Source organism: Pollachius pollachius (assembly GCF_949987615.1).
Source record: "Pollachius pollachius genome assembly, chromosome: 4".
In the NCBI taxonomy this organism is placed as follows: domain Eukaryota; kingdom Metazoa; phylum Chordata; class Actinopteri; order Gadiformes; family Gadidae; genus Pollachius; species Pollachius pollachius.
In genome coordinates this window covers 2,458,693-2,475,843 of record NC_136937.1, presented here as the reverse complement: position 1 = coordinate 2,475,843, position 17,151 = coordinate 2,458,693, and the positions used below count along the sequence as shown (strand labels likewise).

Below are 17,151 nucleotides of genomic sequence, written 5' to 3'. Positions count from 1 at the left end.
AGGAATGTAGTGCAGGTTGAATGTAATTGAGACAGATTTTGAGGGTAAGAGTATTTTATTCAGAGATAAGTCGTTTTAATGACTCGCTATAAGAAACATGCTAACGTTAATGGACGTGCCATCCATTCGCAAGGCTAGCCGGGTCAAAAGGTGGAAAATTAACCTTCTCGGGGGGATTATACTTCAAATGTACTTGGCACTTATTTAATTCAAACTGCCACTTTGTAATATATATCTACACCGAAGAAATTGCGATGTTTTATTAATGAGGAGAGGGGTTGGAGTGGTTCATTATCTGCTCGTTAGTGTTCAGCTGTCCACGAGACGTTCCCTTTGTGAGACCGGCACTTCCCAGAAAGTACCTCTTTTGTTTTGTTTCTTGGTTGCTAGCTGAGTTTGTCTCTAGCCTCTTCGTGCTAGCTACCTGACACCGTCCGTCCCCCCGTCCGTCCCCCCGTCCCCCTCTCCTGAGAGCCCGGCTCAATGTTGTCAAGATCTGAGGAGCAGATCTGAGCGGGCCAGACGTGACCCTCTCCAGTGATATGTGAGAGTTTTGGGTTTGGTCTGCTCCATTTGTACCGATCTGGAACAGAATGACACGCGATAAAACCGTGCATGGGGAGAGTACAGTACATGTTAGGAAAGAATGTGTCCGACATTGTGGCCCATTACATTTGACAGAGTCAGGGAAAGCTGTGAACATTGTAAACATCCTAGACGCACCTGCTCTGGTTGAGCATAGTGTAAAGCTAGCCTTATGCTTGACGCGTCCACAAAGGTGTGAGGGTCCACTCTGCACGGCATAAAGGTGTCATGGAAAGACATAACCGGGAAAGGTGGTACCGCATGGCAACAAGCTGGCTGGCCGAAGCGTCCACATAGTAAGACAAGTAGCCACGCTGGTCTTTACATTTGATGCAATTTTAGCCGTTGACGCGTCAAGTACAAAACCAGCCGGACTGTGGACTTCTCCTGGACTGTAGTCGACCTTCTCCCCGACCAAAATTTGCTTTTTTTGTCTTTGCATATTGATTTTTTTTGTTGTGTTTGCTTATCTACCGTTGAGGTATAAAAACTCAATACATGAATCGAGTCCAGACAACTCAGAACCCATTGTGGTCAGAAGAATGTCTAGCAGGACCCAGTAGGATCTGAAGTGCCACATTCCAAGGGCCAACCTTGCCAAAGATAGGGGCTCAAAAACATGAACATAAGTGGTTTACAGCGGTGGGAAACTCCGGCCTTTTTATGTTGGCTGACTTCCTGGAAGCTTAGGGATGGTTTCCCCGCTTTGACAGGTTAGCTACGCACGCACTTGTTAGTGAACACCCCCTGGTCACTTTACATTTACAGTAACACAGCCGTTAAAGCATGTAAATGTTGAACATCACACCTGGAGCAGATCACCATCTGTCAGTTGGTACGACAAACAAGTAATTCTATCGTAACTGTAGGAGAACATTTTATAAAATGACTAGGGGCTCTTTTCTTTGTCCGTATACGATTTCTTCAGTGCTGACAAAACTTGTTCTGGAACAAGTGAATTTCTCCAACAACAATGAAAAGGTTGGATGGTACTTTTGAGAGATAGAAGTTGACCAGCCTTATTTCCTCACATCTTTGTGGTAAAGAATCGATTTTTAAGATTACAATAACATGAGACGTATGCTCTATTCATTCCCACACCAGTCGAAACCGATAAAATCGCTTAACATAACAAAATATAATATTTTGTACAATACCAAACTATTTCCTCACTACTTTTTTCCACCAAGGACAATAAATAAGCCATATCTTAATATTTTCAAATAAACAGCGCTGTTTACAAAAAAGGTTTTTATCTCACCTCAAGTTTTTTTATCTCAACCCCATTGACTTGTAAATGATTGGCCAAACTCAACACCTGAATAATGTACTGCCTCAGCGACATGGAAGGCTACACTGTGAATACTACTGGAAGTGGTGTGGCGTCCCTCAACTAAGAAGATTGCTGAATACATTAAAGGCATGCAATACACTGGTTTTCCTCTCAGATAGCCCCGGGTTTCGGTGCAGGATAAATGAGTTACATTTAAGTACCAGGAAGTCTTTGTAAAGTTGCTGGTCTGATGGGGATGAGGCATCCAAACTCAAATATCACACCACTCACTCACCTGTCACCACAACTCCACCCTTTGTTGTTCTACCACTCCACCTCCCCTGCTCATCACTCTCACCTGTCCCTCGTTAGGCACTAATCACCGTAGTCTCAGCTCCTCTCAGGCAGTGTGGTTTTCATCCCGACCAACGTGCATCACGTTGTTTCTGCTTCGTGTTTGGATCGACTGTCCGGCTTTGTAAATAGACACGGTATGTAAATATTAAATGGACCGCATTTACATAGCGCTTTTTGTAACCAGTGGCCACCCAAAGCGCATTCACATACACCCATTCATTCACACATTAACACACAGACGGCGGCGTCAGCCATGCAAGGCGACAGCCAGCTCGTCGGGAGCAGTCAGGGTGAGGCGTCTCGCTCAGGGACACCTTGACAGGAGGAGCCGGGGATCAAACCAGCAACCTTGCGGTTACCAGCCAACTACCGCTCTACCTCCTGAGCCACATGCCGCCCGGTGTCGTTAGATACTGTATGGGGCACACTGGCCTGGTGTTTGTGTGTGTCGTTCTTGGTCAGGGCAGAACGCCAGCCCCTTAAAGTCTACAGCTTTGTCTACAGTCTGTAGGTTTTATTAGCGTCCTGCTAAAGGGTTACTGCTAACGGTACACACCCATAGAGCAAGCGGTGAAATACACCGGTGGTTAATTTGACAAGGGGCATACGGTTGTTGCTGGAACGAGCGAAGAGAAGAGTGAGGAAGTGTTGAAGTGTTGTTGAGAATCACACTAGCGAGATACATCACGATGCAACATGAAGTCACACTGTTAGACGATGATGATATCCGATCTGTTACTGAGGTGAGGATGGCACAGAATCCTATTTTTAGCAATAAGTTAACTTAACCCGAAACGTGAATGCCATTCTTAAATGTAATCCATGATGCAATTGAACATTCCATAACTCCAGTCCAGTCCGCAACTACGGTTTTTAATACATACAGCCTGAAAATGTAAATTCTACTTTTAAACCGGGATTGCCATCATAGTGAACGCTAATGGAAGCGCACCAGAAGTCAAAGCGGTGGATGACTTGGGACTGCAGGTGCAGCAGTTTCTCATTCCCTTAATCACCGTCCCTCGCATGGAACCGAAGCGGGCCCCAAATGAGAGCGAGGAGAACCCTGTCTCTTCATCCACATCCCCGTACCTCCAAAACACATTCTTCCAGTAACTTCCATCTCCGATAGGCCTGGACCTTTGAAGTCAGCGCACAGTCCCATGCTAAATACACACCGACGATTGCAATCCAATAATTGGGTGTAATCACCATAAAGAAAAAACTTAACGTGAGGGCTCCGATAGTTCAGGCCCGAACCCTTTTTTCCGACGTGCGGCCCCGTTTGAACCCCGACCGAACGTTCCCAGATGAAAGCGGGCGGACAAGACAAAGTCCTTGCTGTGTGCGGACGTCCAATCATGCCCCGTTACTGGACAGTAAACGCCCCAAATTGTCCGTAATTACAGGAAGGAAAAATCAATGCCGACTTGGTTTTATTTTTTCTTCACGTTTTTCGGCCCGCACGCTTACCTCGTATCCTGGACGGGAATCCATTGTGTGTGTTATAAGGACCCCAGGACTCACAATGGGGTGACTGTTCTCAGGTTCCTCATGCTCCCTGCTGTGAGACCACTTGAGCTGTAGGTCACCTGTACGTCACATGTAGAGGTGGGTGGAGGGTAAAGGTTTACAGGCACATGTTTGTGTACAGGCCTAGAGTCTATGAGGAGTTTTGGAAAGAGACTTACCGTCTGTTGATGCAGTGTAGTGAGATTTTATGCAAAGTGCAAGTTATTGTAAAAATTAGGCCTGTTTGTACATGGGTTCACTACTTAATCCCTCTCACACACACACACACACACACACACTTCCTTAAATACACACAGACACACACACACAACCACACCAGAAATCTCATTGAAGATCAGAGAACAGCCAACCCCCCGCTCTCATAACACGTTGTGCACGCCTCACTCGCTGCCTTCCTCCCCTTTAAAAGAAAAAATACCGACCCAGCGCCCGGGCCGTAAGCCAGCGCATGAACACAACATCTGCGCGAAGTACACCTGGATTCACTGAAGGGTAATACGGACCCACATGCTCGTTCACTTTCCCACTTTTAATATTCCCCACCATTAAAACACGGGCGCGGGCGCGCGGGCTCCCGTAGTGGCGACCACCACCATGCGGTCACGCGCCCACTGGAGCGGCGCAGCGATAAGACGGTTGATCCGCGCGGGTTCACACAGAATGCCGTCACACGGCGACCCAAGGCGTCCTTGCCGCGTGATGTGACACGTTTCTGCGTCACCTGCTGGGAGGTGATTCTGATCGGGCGTAATCGAGGGTAGCGTACACGCTGTCGAGTGCTGCAGGTGTTGTTGCACGAGGACGTGAATGGTGATAGAAGCCTGCTTTGATGTAAAAAAACAAAACAAAACACGGGTTATGTAGTAGGACGACACGATGAGGTCTGGGTGACAAGGTCACGAGGGTGATCCTCACGGCTGAGTTGGGGTGATGTGTACACATATGTAGGGTGGAGTTTGAAGGCAAAACGTTTTCATTATTTTGGGAACATGCATTGAGCATGTAAAATGTGTGGTTAGAAATGTCATCGTATAGGCATTGTAGCCCCCGCCCCCCTAAACACACACAACCACACACAGACAGACAGACAGACAGACAGACAGACAGACAGACAGACAGACAGACAGACAGACAGACAGACAGACAGACAGACAGACAGACAGACAGACACGCACGCAGTGTGAGACAGATATTCGTGCATCTCATATAACGGTACTTTATTGCCACCTTGTGGTGTAAAAGCTACATTGCATTTTAATTTGGTTAATTATTAAAGGTATATTGGTACAGGCATCGAACACCTGAGAGATTCAGGAGTTCAGAAACTAAGGCATAGATATTCATCAATCTGTTATTCAATCAACATTGAAAAACAGGTGTATTGTAGTTATGGTTATTGAGTTATTGTGACGGTGCGTCACCGTCATATTATTTTATTCACTCAACTCTATATTTAGCCGATTAATTATTATTTATTCAATACAAATGTGTGTATCAATATTGATCTGTTAGCCAACTAACATTATCCATAGCCAGCTGAGATGTTTATTCTCCTCAATGCATTCATGATACTGACATTTGTTTATCTTTATTGTCTACATACAGCCAAGATCCTAGAGCCAGTGCAATGAAACAGGAATAAAAAATGTAAAGTAATCTCATCTACATAAAATCACGTCCTCAGGTTACTACCTACAGGTTAAAGAGCTTTCAGGAAGTCCAACCACACACACACACACGCACACACAAACACACACTGCCTGTGTACCAGGAAGTTGACTCATAAACGGCCGCTTGTCTGTTCAGATCTGCCCTGTACTGTACGACACGGCTTCAAAACAACCTCTCGGCGTCGACTTGCTGACCTTTTGAAGCGGGGATCGGACGTAAAATGGATCGAAAGTGCGCACAATGGGATTAACGAGGCGCTCCCCGTCCAACAGTAACTATGCGGCGGTATCTCGTTCTGATTTTCCTCCACGCTTCTCTCGGTCTGCGGATCGTCCCCGGGTCGTCCTCTGACTGTTCCCAACAGGTAGGGCCTACATATAATATGAATAATATACCAGCCCTCTTAGCCTATACGTCTACATACATATGTGTAGGTGTGTAGTGGCCTATCAGTGACCGTGGCCCTATTCAATGATTAATAACACTCAAAACATGATAATAAAAAAAGATCATGTAGAAATTGTCCTGTAACAATATGGCCTTTGTGTTTGTTTTTCCGCAGGGTTTGGGATGTAAAGTCCACATAAGTGAGTGTCAACGTGTTCACCCTCACTCATTTTAATGTTCACGGTCAAATCGTCGTCGTCATTTCCACTCAGCATCGCGTTGTTTGATGGACAGGCTCCATTATTGTGTGTACTGTGGGTATGCCTGTTCTCGGATCTGAATGTTAAACAACCTTTACCGTCGTCGTTCTGTTTTCGTGTAGATAACTGCATTAGCAGGCGTCTGTCCAATAGGACCGAGTACATCCCCGCGGCCCCCGAGGGTCTCGATGCCCGCTGGGAGACGCGAGAGGACGAGAAGGGGAACGTGTTCCCGGTCGTCCACGCGAGGTGGAACATGGTGGACGATGGTAAGCCTGGCTCACCGTGTGTCCCCCGGACCGAGTCGATGGGGGGGAGGGGGGGGGGGGGCTCACATTAAGGAGAAGAATGATCAGACTCTGCGAAGTTCAACTCGCACCTCTCTTCTGCCGCCACGCAGGGAGCATCAGTTACCTGAGGGGAACGGAGCTCCACCTCCTGGTGAGGGACACCAACCAGGTCCTCTGCGTTCGATACTCCTTCTCCCAGCAGTTAACCTCCAGGAATCCAGACGGGGAGAAGGTAAGGAGAGAGAGAGCGAGAGAGAGCGAGAGAGAGTGTGTGTGAGAGAGAGAGAGAGAGAGAGAGAGAGAGAGAGAGAGAGAGAGAGTGAGAGAGAGAGTGAGAGAGAGTGTGAGAGAGAGAGAGAGAGAGCATGAGAGAGAGAGAGAGAGAGAGAGAGAGAGTGAGAAAGCGAGAGAGAGAGAGAGAGAGAGAGAGAGAGAAGGAGTCTACTCACACACACACACTCACGTTATTTTATCTCTTCTTCTAGTGGTCTTTCTCAGTCTCTACTGTCATGGTGGACCCCGGCCAGACGTATCTGGTCTCGGTCTTCAACATCCCCAAACCGGAGCCTCTCCACACCAGTTACAACGTCCACAAGGAGATCACTGTCCCAGGTAGGACATGCCTATATATGGTCACAGCACTTCCTGTTCGTTGTATTTGTTATCACACTCACAATTCGTTGGTTCCTTAGGTTGCCAACATCCCGTACTAAAGAAGAGCAAGTTCTGTATCGAGCGCGGTGAGTGAAACCCGATCACCGCACACTTCATTAATAATCCTGTTGTCGCCGGGTGAGCTGTGGTGTGATTGGTCGATGTGATTGGTCGATGTGTGGGTCCACACAGGAAGCCTTTGGAGCCCCAACGTGACCGAGGTGTTTGACGCTCACACGCTGTCTGTGTGCTTCAGCACTGACAGACTGGCCGAAAGATACATGGTGATCGTCCGGTGTGAAGGGAGGCACCAACAAAAGGACGCCTACATGGTGGAGTACCCTAATTATTTATTTTCTTATTTTTTCAAGGTTTAATCCTTTTTTATTGTAAAGTGAGTAAGACAGGAAGGTATGGGAGAGGGAGGGGAAGACATGCAGCAAAGGTCCACGGGCAAAAAATCGAACGCGTGTCGCCGCGGTAAGGACTGGGCCTTAAAGGGGACATCTCATACCACCAGGTTTGAGTGTGATTAGCCATTACAAGCCATTTTCAAAATGTGCAGCATTGTGACATCACAGGTTGGCGTGTCCATCTATCCGTCACACATCTAGATGGACACGCCCACCTGTGATGTCACAATGCTGCACATTTTGAAAACGGCTTGTAATGGCTAATCACACTCACACCTGGTGGTATGAGATGTCCCCTTTAAAGGTGAACCTGTTGTTCCACCATACACCTAGGTGGGCCCGCCCACTTGTGATGTCAGAAGAGGCCGATTTTCAAAACGGCTTGTAACTGCCAACCACACTCACAGCTGGCGGTATGATAGGTCACCTTTAAGGGTACCCACTCTAGCCAGTGAACCACCGGGACGCCCGAAGTCCCCTTCTCTTGTCTGTGGAATCTGTGCGTCAGTGACTTTAGTGTCATGCCCCCTTTTGATGCCATTCTGCTAATCCTGTGTGGTGCAATGTGGTACATCAAAGCCTGTGCATGTGTTTCCTCCCTGCGTAACGTGAGCGAAAGCAACGCTGTACACCCGAAAAACGATGTTTCGGAGTTTTGTACCGTGTAGCCACGCATGGTGTACGCCGGTTTTCTTTAGAACACATGACGCCTCGCCAGGAAATTACCTTGGTGTTTTATGGTCGTCTTTATCTTCTCTGCTCTCTCTATGTCTCTCTCACACACACTCACTCAGTCTCTCAGTCACTCACTCACTCACTCACTCACACACACCAGATCTTTATTGATATCCCAAACAATAGAAGAGAAAGCCTTCTCTCTTATAGCCTCTCTGGCAATGTAAACATGTGTGACTGGGATTAGTGTCATGTAGCAATAATAATATTAGGCTTGGGATGGTGTTTATGGTTTGCACGTCGGTCTGGATGGTTGGTTTTGTCAAACCAGTTCTACTAGCCCGTCCACGGTTTGGCCCACAATGCACTGCATAAATCATTGAGAATACCTACCCCTCTCTAAAAGATTAGTGTTAGGACTGTGTTTGTACACAAGCAGGTTCCATTGTGTTCTCAGTAAGATATTAATCTTGGGTCTCCACCTTTTTTATCCAAAGCGGGCTCATGTCAAGTGTTTTGGTACAGGCTGAGATCTCAAAGGGCCACACATTATCCCCTAACCTGAAGTTCTTCGAAGGTCAATGAAAAACCAAACCGGTGGGGAAGAAACCACCAGAGAGAGTCAACAGCCCTCACTCCTTGCAACTGATGCCAAATTATATGGATCTATCGCAGCCTTTTACTACGCTTCACTGTCATCATGAAAAAGCCTTTCTGTCGAATGAAAACGGGGTTGAGCTGTGTGGTTTGTTTTGAAAGGATTTAAACATATGGGATCACAGAGAGATGGATGGTGAGCAGATCCATATGTGCTCCGCTCTCTGTCCTTGTCGGCTGGGCGACGTTGTAGTTAGGTTCAACTAAGGTCCCAAAAGATGTGTGGTTAATGATAAAACGTACAGGAGCTGGTTTCACAGTCGGATAAACCAAACCGTCAGCGAATACCTATGGTTGGAACAGCGTTATGTGGTGTTGTAGTGAACCCAACAGGCACATCAAACGAGTTTAACTGAAATGGTTAACCCAGCGAATATATTTCAGCAGTAAGTTCTTTTAAGGTCATGCACGTTGGGATGGTATGGCCGGTACATAACCAGTACTGTATGTGTTTCTTTACAGAACAAAATGGCGTCGTTGAATGTGACATTTAATATCAAGGACTGGCCTCTGAGCTGCTGCAAGATGGCTGTAGAGGTAACATCTGAAACCATCTGAAGAACATGATCGAGGAATCATAAATTCATCTCTGTAATAATAATAATAATAATAATACTAATAAAAATAAGACAATAACAGATTGCGTGAAAGCAGTTTCTGCATTTTGGTATCCCTTTTGCCTTTTCATTTTTTTTATTGATTAAACTGACTAAAATCGTAAAAATCAGTATTGTTCATTATGTGAATATGTTTTACAGATCCAGCCCTTCTTCCCAGAATGTCAGCGCGACTGCGGCAGGCGAACAAAGAACTTCTCTATCTGTAGAGGTATCAGTGGCTGAGCTACTACAGCCATAGACATACTGGCCAAATCTGTGTTGGTAACTGTGTTGTCACTATACCGCTGTTCATATTTTACAGTGACACCAACCACTTCCCCTGTGCCGTTTGCTCAATACTCATGGATTGGATTCGGGTTGGTCTTCCTGTGTGTGGTGATAGCATGTATATGTATATATGTCATCCGTAGACCTAAAAAATGTGAGTCAAATGTTATGCTTGTTATTTATACATGCATTCTTTTTACTCTTGATTCAAAAGCATTGCCACTTTGGTTATTTATTTGGTCCAGTTTGAACACACTTTTAAAGGTCACATAGTATACCCCCAGGTGTGAGTGTGATTAGCCTTAATAAGCCATTTTGAAAATCTGCCTCTTCTGACATCAGAAGTGGGTGTGTCCACCAAGATGTGTGCTGGATAGATCAGTCTACCGGCCTAACCAGCGGACTGTAGCAAACGTTGCTCATCTATCCGTCGTACATCTAGGTAGACACGCCCACCTGTGGAAGAGGACGATTTTCAAAACGACTTGTTACGTCCAGTCACACTCACACCTGGCGGTATAACATGTTACCTTTTAAGACACTCATAATAACTTCACAGAATACTGTACTCAACCTGCACTTCGGTATTTAATGCTTCTTTTGCACTTCTGGTTGGATGTCAACTGCATTTCATTGGCTCTGTACCTGTCCTCTGCTTAATGACAATCGAGTTGATCTCATCTCATACCACCATGTCATTCGTCCCGTCCCCCTTCGGCAGTGGATCCCAGCGACGTCCATCTCACCCCCCGACCGATCCAAGAGGAGCGACTCCGGCTGGACTTGCAGCCCCCAAAGCTGCTGGTCATCTACTCCCAGGACCACCCGCTGTTCCGCTCCGTGGTCCTGAACCTCTGCGCCTTCCTCAAGTCCAAGTGCGGCACGGACGTGCTGGTGGACCTGCTGGACGCCACCATGGTGGGCACGGTGGGCACCGCGCGCTGGCTGGAGTGGCAGCGGCAGCAGCTGCAGCACCCCCTGGACAAGATCCTGATCCTGTGCTCGCGGGGGGTGCAGGCCAAGTGGAGGGCCATGTGTGGCGAGGAGCGCGTGCTACTGAGGGAGGACGTGCTCTCGCCCAACGACGACATGCTGGTGCCCTTCCTCAACCTGTTCCTGCCAAACATGCACCAGCCCGCCGCACTGGGGAAGTACATCGTGGCGTACTTTGAGGACGTCAGCGACGAGCGCGACGTGCCGTCCGTCTTTGACATCGCCGTCAAGTACCGGCTGATGAAGCACTTCGAGGAGCTGTACTTCCGCATCCTGGAGATGGAGAAGTACCAGCCGGGCCGCGTCAACCACATCGAGGGCATCGGCAAGGAGGAGTACTTCACCTGTCCGTCGGGCCGGGCCCTGAGGGACGCCATCCGGACCTTCAAGGCCTTCCAGACGGAGAACCCGGATTGGTTCGAGGCGGAATGCGTCGCCGGCGAGGAGGACGCGCTGGCTCGGCAGAACCTGCTCAACCAGCTCCCGGACGTCCCTCCGGTCCTGGAGTGCGTCCCTCTGATCCGCGACGGGACCCCCGTCTACATCAACGAGGCGTTGGTGCAGAGCGCCAACTCGGTGTACGTGCTGACGCCCGAGCTGAACCACGACGGTGGCCCCCCCTCCGTGGCGGCGGTGGAGCCGTGGGTCAACCCCCCGTCCCTGGAGCCGTACCGGGTGAACGCGCCGCTGGTCAATCGGCCCCTAGGCGTCGTGACCCAGCAGTGTCCGCACGGCCGCGACACCGAGGAGGGGCGCATGCTCCTGGCCGTGCCGTCGCTCAACGAGTCGCTGCTACAGGTCTGTCAGCAGTGGCTCAGCGTCCGGCAAGATGCCGTTGGTCGCGCCCCTGTTGAGGAAGAGGACGAGGAGGAGGAGGAGGAGGAGCAGGAGTCCGAGGAGCAGGAGGAGGGAACCCTGGTCTCATGCCCCGGCCCTGGGTCAGACCAAGGTCCAACGGACCCTCAGTACCCGTCCCGCTCAGACATTGAGGAACTGCGGCAGCTTCAGCTGCTGCTTGGGGGGCCCCATCCCGTCGAGGTAGGGGAGAATGAGCTTCTGTTGGGGCCCTCTAACAAGGGCCCCAGCACGGGCTCCGATCAGGGCTACATCTCCAAGGAGCCGTCCCGGCGGAGCCGGCCAGAACCAGAGACTGATCCGCTGGTAGCTCTGGCAAGGCTGCAGCAGGAGCTGTTTCAGACTGCGCTCACATAGATAACATAGATATGGACTCCTTTATATTGCGCTTTTATCCCAAGTGCTTTACAATATTGCCTGACATTCACCCATTCATTCACACAGCGACAGCGGAGTCAACCAGGCAAGGCGATAGCCAGCTCGTCGGGAAGAATCAGGGTGACGTGTCTCGCTCAGTGACACCTCGACACTGAGCGAGGAGGGGCCGGGGATCGAACTAGCAACCTTGCGGTTACCAGCCGACCCGCTCTACCTCCTGAGCTACTGCTGCCCAGATATTAAACACTTGTATTATTGACCCCCCCCCCCACCCCCTTCATTTCTGGCGGATCTTGGCCGCAGGAAATAAAAAGCACTCAATTCGACCGGGTGCTATCTCTCGAGATTTATTGACTTTTTTTCAACCACATAAATACTCTGTTGTACAATCTACAGTACATACAATTGGTCATATCAATATTGATAACACACATTGTACAGGTAGAATGTTTGCTTTCTGTGAACCCAATCGAATAATGAGTCATTGACTTGGAAGTGATTTAGTGTCAAATGAGAGCTAAGAGTGTATCTTAAAATAGCGACAACTCCGCATGCACCATTTTGTGGTTTGTTATGAAATTTAGAAACCCAACCTGTGTGAACTTATTCAGCCTTTCATTATTTATCCTCTTTTGCTAAGCCGAGTGAGTAATGACCCATTAAGTACGAACCGTACGCCTTTTGAAACAACAATTATCGTGATTTAAATGTATGGTTGATCAATCGTAGCACAGGTCTGCTACGGTTTAAAAACTGCAGTCGGGAAAGAAAACAGTTGAAAAGCAGAGATTTAAAAATGGCATAGCATGCTGCCTACACTTATAATGCTATCAATAAGACATGGTTTAAAGAAGGGTCAAACTTTCTTGAGTCACCAAGCACTTAAATCACGCCTCTAGAAACAGCGCCATATCTGCTTAACCATTGCTAATTCAATTTCATTGTTATAACTTGTAATTGAGGTGATTTCGCCGGGGAATACAAAATACAAACGACTGAGACACCAAGTGTCAGAGTACCTGTTGTGTTTGATACCGTGTCTTGTACTGTTCATGAGATTTGGTTTTGAGTTTTTGGTAACTCTTTAACAACTTTGGCATGTGACCAGTGACAAGAAAAACACAAAAAGACAACTCTCAGTGTAGTCATCTTGCTGAATCTAGTCAAGTCCAGAACCGATTGTGAACTAACACCATACAGAATGTGACTAATAACACACAGCGGTGTAAGTATCTAACGTGATTCAGAAGGCAGAAGCAGGGAGTTGTAGTTCATGATTCCTCAACTGTTGGTCAATGCTGAATTATGCAATTAACCAACAGTTAAAGTTTCATAAAACGTTCTGTGACTGAATAGAACGGTAATAATAAGGAAATAGATCCATCGATTGCACAATATGTAATGTATTTGACATGTATTCTTGTATTTAAACCTGGACTATGCAAGTGTTTCCCTTAAGGGGGAGGGGGAGATGGACCAGAATAAAATGATGAGAAACATTCCCTTGATATATTGAATCTTGGATGCGTTTTATATTAGATAGCTTGAGGGAGTAAATAATTGCACTAGAAAAGTCACATGGTGCATGTTTAAATGTCCTACAATTGTATCACTGTTACTAATGGGAAGTAATTGCACGTAATCCCATTTCAGAGGCGTCACTGTAGTTGGGTGACACCTTTAACACAGGTGCCACTAACACATATCACTAATTATAGTTCCTTTTATGGACCCACCACCTGATGAGTGACACAGGTGTCACTCATAAGAGTAATTATGGATCCTTTTTTCAGACCAGAGCACAGGTAGTCGACTCAACGAGTGTAGATAAGTCTACTGCCTGACCATGCCATAAAAGGAGCAGACCCCTAATTAGAGTAACGAGCAACACCTGTTGAGAAGTGGATATCAACAGTCCACTGTTGATTTTGGGCCACCCAGTAAACAAGGCACAAATCAACCACCGCTGGGGAAAGGGGAACACATCAGGGTTTAGGCACTAAAAACTAAACGTACAACCATCTGAATAATGGATCTTCGCTGAATGTTTGCACCATATTGCACAATGGAAGTCCTTGTGTAGTATATATATATATATATATATATATATATATATATATATATATATATATTCTCTATCATACCGTCCGGACCACTCCCGCTAGATAAAACACAAGCTTGTGAAATACTCTATTATATATCGTGTGCTGAGGTATACTATCACTTAAACCTATACTTCTTTGTACATGTAGCTACTGTATATTTGTATGCTAAGGAAGCAGCAGCCTTTTCCGTGTGCTTACGAAACTCAATCATACTCCTTTGCCGACACAGATTGTCTCAATATTTCTAAACAATAAACTATACTCTTCATCATGTTTAGCCTACAACTATAACTTATAAATCGTTGCCAATATGGTGGTACACAATTCGTATGTTTGGATGTTCTTCATGATGACAGAGGACCAACCTAGACCCACTTAGTAGTAGTAGCCTACAATCATATCACAACAAACTAAACATACATAAGCCAATCCATCCAGATTGTACCTTTTATGATGACCTAGTGGCGAGATAATAAAGAAGTAGGCCTGTGTGAATCAACAATGGCCTCTTGCCCATTTGGATGTTTTGTGGATGTCAACACAAGTGCCGTTTGCGAGATTGGGATACATTGCAAAAGTCACCACAAACCAGCAGACGAGCAGAAATATACACCATAAGACAGCCTAATTCAGAGCAATATCTGTGTATATATATCATTTAAATAGTTAGTATATCCAACATTGCACACCAACACGGTTCACGGTTAAAGTGCCTTTCAGTACAAGTGCACATCAACGACGTTTCGACGACAGACTTTACCCAACTTGAAATTGTCCAAACATGTCTTCTATTGCACGTGTTCCTGTCTGAAAACTACGCGGGAACTTTATAGCACCTTTTTGTTTTGGTCTGAAATAAATGACAGCGCCATCATAATCTTCCCTCCCCCCCATCCCCCCTTCGACGATATTCTTCACAAAAAAAGGCAAAAGTCTCACTTTTATGATTGTGTGGTGACGGCCAGCGTGTTAACATAGCCGTGCGGGCACATGTCGTTTTCAGAAACACCGTGGGAAAACTGCGCCGTGTTCCCCGCGTTGGCGAACCTCCTCGCGCCCCTCACCGCGAGACACTGCTCCACGAGCTCCAGACACTTGCACGCGAGCAAAAACACGTTCTTAAACATAAACACGGAGACGGGCATGTTGTACACGTACACCTGAAAACACCGCACCACCAGCAAGGGCGCGTTGACCACCACGCCGCCCAGAAACCGCGCCCACACCCAGCGGCACCGCATCTCCGAGGCGGTCAGCTCGTATAGCCACAGCACCGGGACGCCCAGCGCCACGAAGTACACCGCGATGACGGTGTACTTCAGGTACGGCGTGGGGATCTCGCCCTTCAGCAGCATCTCCACCAGGGTGAAGCCGTCCAGCAGGTCCAGACACGTGCCCAGGAAGCAGCTGGTGGCGTGGTGCCGCGTCGCCCCGTTCAGGTCCTCGATGATCGCGTTGATCAGGCAGTGGAGCAGCGGCGCCGACAGCAGCACGACCATCTTGAAGCCCGTGACGCCGCACGGCACCTTGAGCGCCACGAGGTCCAGGATCGACGTCTCCAGCACGAGCACCACCTTGGGGGTGCACGCGATCACGTAGATGAGCCACGCCAGGTAGGCGTACGTGAACTCGCCCAGGTTGCAGCCGAAGATGGAGCTCTTCTGGTGGAAGCCGCAGGCCCGTTCGCGCTTGCTGCGGGCGTTCTTGATGAAGAAGATCCCCCAGCCCGAGATGACCACGAGGTCCGTGGCGATCCACGAGCACCAGTACAGGTCGGTGAACACGATGAGGTAGAAGTCAAGCACGCCTCCTTGGAAGAGGAGGAGGAGGAAGCACAGCGCCTTGTACAGCGCACCGCGCTTGGACTTCTGCACAAACAGTGGCGCGGTCTGCATGAATTCCCCCGATGTCATGATGGAGGTGGAGGTAGCGGTGGTGGTGGAGGTGGCGGTGGCGGAGGAGACCAGGGGCCTGGCGCTGCTGCTGCGGCTCCCCTCCGAAATGAGGCTGGCTGCGGCGGCGGACGTCGGGGTGTCTCGTCTCCTCCTGGACGAGGCGCTGCTGGGGAACAGCTGGCCGTTCTCCGCGGCTGTGGACAACGAGCGGTGACTGGTCTTCGCTGGGGAACGCGGGAAACTGATGCTGCTGCTGTTGGCCCTGTTTGGATGGTCGTGCCGCCTCCCAGTTTGTGCAATCATTGTATTGGAGCGAGTGCCCCTCGCCCCTTTGTATTCTGTTCTTGTTTGATTCCCAGATAGATACTTTATAGGGGGGCTGCCTGAGGAGCGATAGGGCAAGTTGAAAGCAAGACATGGAGTGGGATCTGATAACGGAATGGAATGGTCTTACCTTTCTGTGATGAAGGGCGAAAATACCCCCAGAATGTCAAATCGATCCCTATTTTCAACAATAGTATAATATCCTCCCATATAACCTCACATTATGACCGGAGAGTTAATTATAATTCGAGTTATCTTCGTAATTAAATCCATTAAATTTACGAAAATGAGTTTTCATGCATTTAAAAATTTTAAATAAACTATGCCTAGATGAGATTCCCTAAATGACCCCCCCCCCCCCCCCCACACACACACACACAAACACACACACACACACACACACACGCGTCAAAGTAGTTGATAATAAACTTTAATTTCAAGTTAACATGGATGGTGGTGGTGGGACATAGAAAACACACATTTCAGTATAAACATATGCATTCCGGATGAACTTCAACAGATTCGGACCAGCTAGTAGACTTTGTGCATTTTTAGTATTCTGTCAGCAGGGCTTAATATGCAATCGATCACTGAAGCAAATAGAAAGTTATCTACAATCCATGGATGGGTAAACTGGGTAAGGTAGGAGGTGGTGGTGGTGGGGAGATAGTCATCTTCTGCATTTTAAGTCGGCTGATGTCAAAGCATCCAAATCACAACAGTCGCCCGTCGCACGCGTTGCCGACGCGTCTGATCAGGGGCTAAAGGGTTTACCTCAGGCGACACGGGAACAGGGGTGTAACGGGACAGACGGACACACGTACAGACAGATGTGGACTTGGAAAACGATAATAAAGAGGAAGTCTCCAGTTTGACCGGTCGCCTCTCTCTCCCGCTGAGGAGGTGTAGGAGACGGGACAGGGAGGCATCGGGGCCGATGAAAAGAGTGCAGTTGTGCG

At 48.0% G+C, this 17,151-nt stretch overlaps 2 protein-coding genes across 2 annotated transcripts; one reads left to right on the top strand and one right to left on the bottom strand.

Moving 5' to 3' along the window:
* Positions 1-5,504: 5,504 nt before the first annotated feature.
* On the top strand, positions 5,505-13,367 carry il17ra1a (interleukin 17 receptor A1a). The gene is made up of 11 exons (XM_079735538.1): positions 5,505-5,783; positions 5,982-6,006; positions 6,189-6,335; positions 6,467-6,588; positions 6,842-6,968; positions 7,049-7,096; positions 7,203-7,342; positions 9,218-9,292; positions 9,514-9,583; positions 9,677-9,796; positions 10,364-13,367. The coding sequence occupies exons 1-11, from the start codon at positions 5,697-5,699 to the stop codon at positions 11,845-11,847; spliced, it is 2,445 nt and encodes an 814-aa protein (XP_079591664.1). The 5' UTR covers positions 5,505-5,696; the 3' UTR covers positions 11,848-13,367.
* A 1,547-nt stretch (positions 13,368-14,914) lies between these two features.
* Positions 14,915-16,171, bottom strand: tmem121b (transmembrane protein 121B; the record flags this gene model as incomplete). The annotated part of the gene is made up of 1 exon (XM_079735582.1): positions 14,915-16,171. One exon carries the CDS (start codon positions 16,169-16,171, stop codon positions 14,915-14,917), a length of 1,257 nt encoding a protein of 418 aa, XP_079591708.1.
* Between the last annotated feature and the right edge of the window lie 980 nt (positions 16,172-17,151).

Bases quoted from the DNA above. Each gene is read 5' to 3' on its own strand.
- il17ra1a (XM_079735538.1), top strand. From the start codon at position 5,697: ATGCGGCGGTATCTCGTTCTGATTTTCCTCCACGCTTCTCTCGGTCTG. The intron at 9,584-9,676 runs GTATCAGTGGCT...CATATTTTACAG, and splicing joins GAACTTCTCTATCTGTAGAG to TGACACCAACCACTTCCCCT. The intron at 9,797-10,363 runs GTGAGTCAAATG...CCCCTTCGGCAG, and splicing joins CATCCGTAGACCTAAAAAAT to TGGATCCCAGCGACGTCCAT.